This window comes from Anomaloglossus baeobatrachus, chromosome 6 (assembly GCF_048569485.1).
Source record: "Anomaloglossus baeobatrachus isolate aAnoBae1 chromosome 6, aAnoBae1.hap1, whole genome shotgun sequence".
Classification (NCBI taxonomy): Eukaryota; Metazoa; Chordata; class Amphibia; order Anura; family Aromobatidae; genus Anomaloglossus; species Anomaloglossus baeobatrachus.
Genome location: NC_134358.1, coordinates 562,526,247 through 562,529,377, shown reverse-complemented (window position 1 = coordinate 562,529,377; position 3,131 = coordinate 562,526,247). Strand labels below are relative to the sequence as shown.

The following is a 3,131-nucleotide window of genomic DNA, read 5'->3' as shown; positions in this document are numbered from 1 at the left end:
GACGCCATGGCGGCTGCATTACGTCACAGATCTCCAGAGCTCCTCTGCTGCATTATTGGGGGTCTGGGCCCCTTTAAGCTAAGTTTCCCTCTTGTCTGGAGTTTTCTTCTGCTTATCAACACTGCAGCCAATCGCGTGTGCCTTTGCACTTTGTGGCGCTGCAGAGAGAGGCGCTGCTATTGGGGGCTGCGCAGTGAGTGGCAGATGTGAGTGGCTGCTATTGGGGGCTGCGCAGTGAGTGGCAGATGTGAGTGGCTGCTATTGGGGGCTGCGCAGTGAGTGGCAGATGTGAGTGGCGGTGTGGGCAGATGGAGGCTGCAGCTTTCCCGCAGTCCTGATATTTGTGCCCTGGGGGAGCATTGCAGGGCTGAGCTTTCACATTGCTGCTCGGGGTCTGCACAGTGCCAGGCGGAGACCTACAAAGCCCCTCTGGAGTCTGGATCATTTCCTGCAGCTGCTTCCAAAAACATGGCTTCTACTGAACTGAAAGAGGAGCTGAACTGTTCCATCTGCCTGAGCATTTACACGGACCCCGCCATGCTGAGCTGCGGCCACAACTTCTGCCGGGTGTGCATCAGCCGAGTCCTGGACAGCCAGGAAGATTCGGGGGTCTACAGCTGCCCCGAGTGCCGGGCCGAGCACGTGAGCCGCCCCGCGGTGCAGAGGAACATGAAGCTGTGCAATATCGTGGAATGCTTCCTGTCCTCCAAACCGGTGCAGGAGCAGGCGGGGATCTTCTGCACCTATTGTGTGCACTGTCCGGTGCCCGCCATCAAGACCTGTCTGCAGTGTGAGACCTCCCTGTGTGATATCCACCTCCGGGCGCACAGCAAGCTGGTGGAGCACACCCTGACCGAGCCAACCACGTCTTTGGAAAACCGAAAATGCTCCATCCATAAAAAATTACTGGAGTACTACTGTTCCCAGGACGCCGCCTGCATCTGCGTGTCCTGCTGCGCCTTCGGAGAGCACCGGAGCCATCAAGTGTCTCTACTCTACGAGGCGTCCAAGAAGAAGAAGGAGAAACTGAAGCTCGTGATGGAGAAACTGACCTCAAAGAGAGAAGAGACCGAAAAGAGGGTGCAAAGTTTGCAAGAGCACCGGCAAAAAGTGGAAGAGAAGGCGTCCGCCATCACCGAGAGGGTCACACTGTTGTTTAAGGAGATTCGGGAAGAGTTGGAGGTCTTGGAGAAGAAGGTCTTGAGCGAGGTGTCCAGTCAAGAGGAGCAGGTCTCCCTTCACGTGACCGACCTGATCCAACAGCTGGAGATGGAGAAGGACGAGTTGACCAAGAAGATGCAATGTATCGAAGAGCTGTGCAACATCACCGACCCGCTGACCGTCTTACAAGGGCGGGAGTCGGAAGCCGCCAACTGTTTTGCCGTTGAGGGTGGAGAAATCGAGGACCGGAAGAGGGACGACAAAAAGGTGCAGGCCGTGTGCGACCTGGACGAAGGTCTGATCTCGGTCATACTCCACACGGCGCTAACGGACATCGTGACCGGGCTGAAAACCAAGCGAGGCTTCACCATGAAGCCGGCCTCCAACATCCTACTGGACGTCAACACGGCCGGGGACTATGTCGCGGTGTCCCGGGACCTGAGAACGGCCTCCTGGTCGGAGACTAAGCAGTGCCGGCCCAAGACCTCGGAACGGTTCGTGAACTATCACATATTAAGCACCAGGATATTCACCTCCGGACAGAACTACTGGGAGGTGGAGACCAGCGAGTCCGGCTACTGGATGGTGGGATTGGCCTACCCAAGTATCGAGAGGAAAGGAGACCGGGCCGTGACCGGCTACAACAAAAAGTCCTGGTGTCTGCGAATGTCGGATAAGACGCACTCCGCCATCCACGACTCCAAGATCAACCCCTTGTACCCCGACACCTCGGTGCAAAGACTCGGCATCTACCTGGACTACGAGGCCGGCCGCCTGTCCTTCTACCAGGTGTGTGAGTCCATCAGGCACCTGCACACCTTCATCGCGCACTTCACTGAACCCCTGCACGCCGCCTTCTGCGTCTATAATAATTCCTGGGTCCGGATCAGAAGCTGAGAATCCCATGTATCTGCCGATATCGGGGGGCAACCTCAGCTGGAAGGATGTAAGACCTCAAATCTGTCCTTGTCGCCCCCTGCTGGTTCATGTGCTGTAGTGCACTGTGGGACATATTGGTGCAGCCCGTACAGGGGCCCAAGAGGTGAGGGGGCCACATCTACCTCCAAAGCAGGTGCAATTTTGCATTTTTATGAACTTTTTAACTGCAAGGGCCCGTATATTGTTTTTGCACCGGGGCCCTTTTCTGTCCGTGTCCACCAGTGGTTCCCAGCATACATCGTCCAGTGGCCTCTATCTCCCATGATGCCGATTTGCTATGGACCTCCTGATTGGGCAGATTTGGATATTTGTGATCCCCATTAGACGGATCCCGCAGATCCTTTCTATGTCTTTGAGCTGATGTAGGTGGTGTTGCTATAAACCTGAAAGCGATTATCACTGTATAATGCAATGTTCTGTAGCTTTCTAATATACGTTTTCTCCATTTGTAGCATCTCCGCTTGCTGTCAGTAAAAGCCAGAGTCTGAAGAATCCAGACAAACTGTGTTAGCTTTGTATCCAGGGTAGACAATTCTCTATGAGCTAAACCCCTCCGCAGCACAGAACTCCTGAGCTAAAGCTTTGCTACAATGTATCAGTTTGAATTATGGACACAATTGTGAAAAATTTGCAACTGTGAGATGTTTGTGAGTCTTATCCTGTGGGTGTAAATAAGGAGGCGGCGTTCACTGACTGCAAGCAGAGGTGGTGACAATAGCAAAGAATAGAAAACACCAAATATTTAAGAAATCTGCAGAACTTTGCATTTTACAATGATGAATGTTTAGATTTCTATTGATCTGATCATGTTGATGCTCAATATTAGAGAACGATGGACACACATGGGAGCGGGATATTGTCGGGGGCTGTGCACACCAGGGCGGATTACTTATATTGTGACTGTTGTTATGGGGGATGTTTGCTGTTCCTTTTATTATATTGTTTCTTAAATACATTGTGTAAATATGGAAACATTGTATCGTCTGTTCCCAGAAAAGCCACAACAAAAAATCAAGATGATTTATATAGAG

General features: G+C 52.4%; 1 protein-coding gene across 1 annotated transcript; it reads left to right on the top strand.

The window, feature by feature from the left end:
* Nucleotides 1-287: 287 nt before the first annotated feature.
* On the top strand, nucleotides 288-3,126 carry LOC142243635 (E3 ubiquitin/ISG15 ligase TRIM25-like). The gene has a single exon (XM_075315735.1). It carries the CDS (start codon nucleotides 469-471, stop codon nucleotides 2,056-2,058), a length of 1,590 nt encoding a protein of 529 aa, XP_075171850.1. The 5' UTR covers nucleotides 288-468; the 3' UTR covers nucleotides 2,059-3,126.
* The last annotated feature ends 5 nt before the right edge of the window (nucleotides 3,127-3,131 follow it).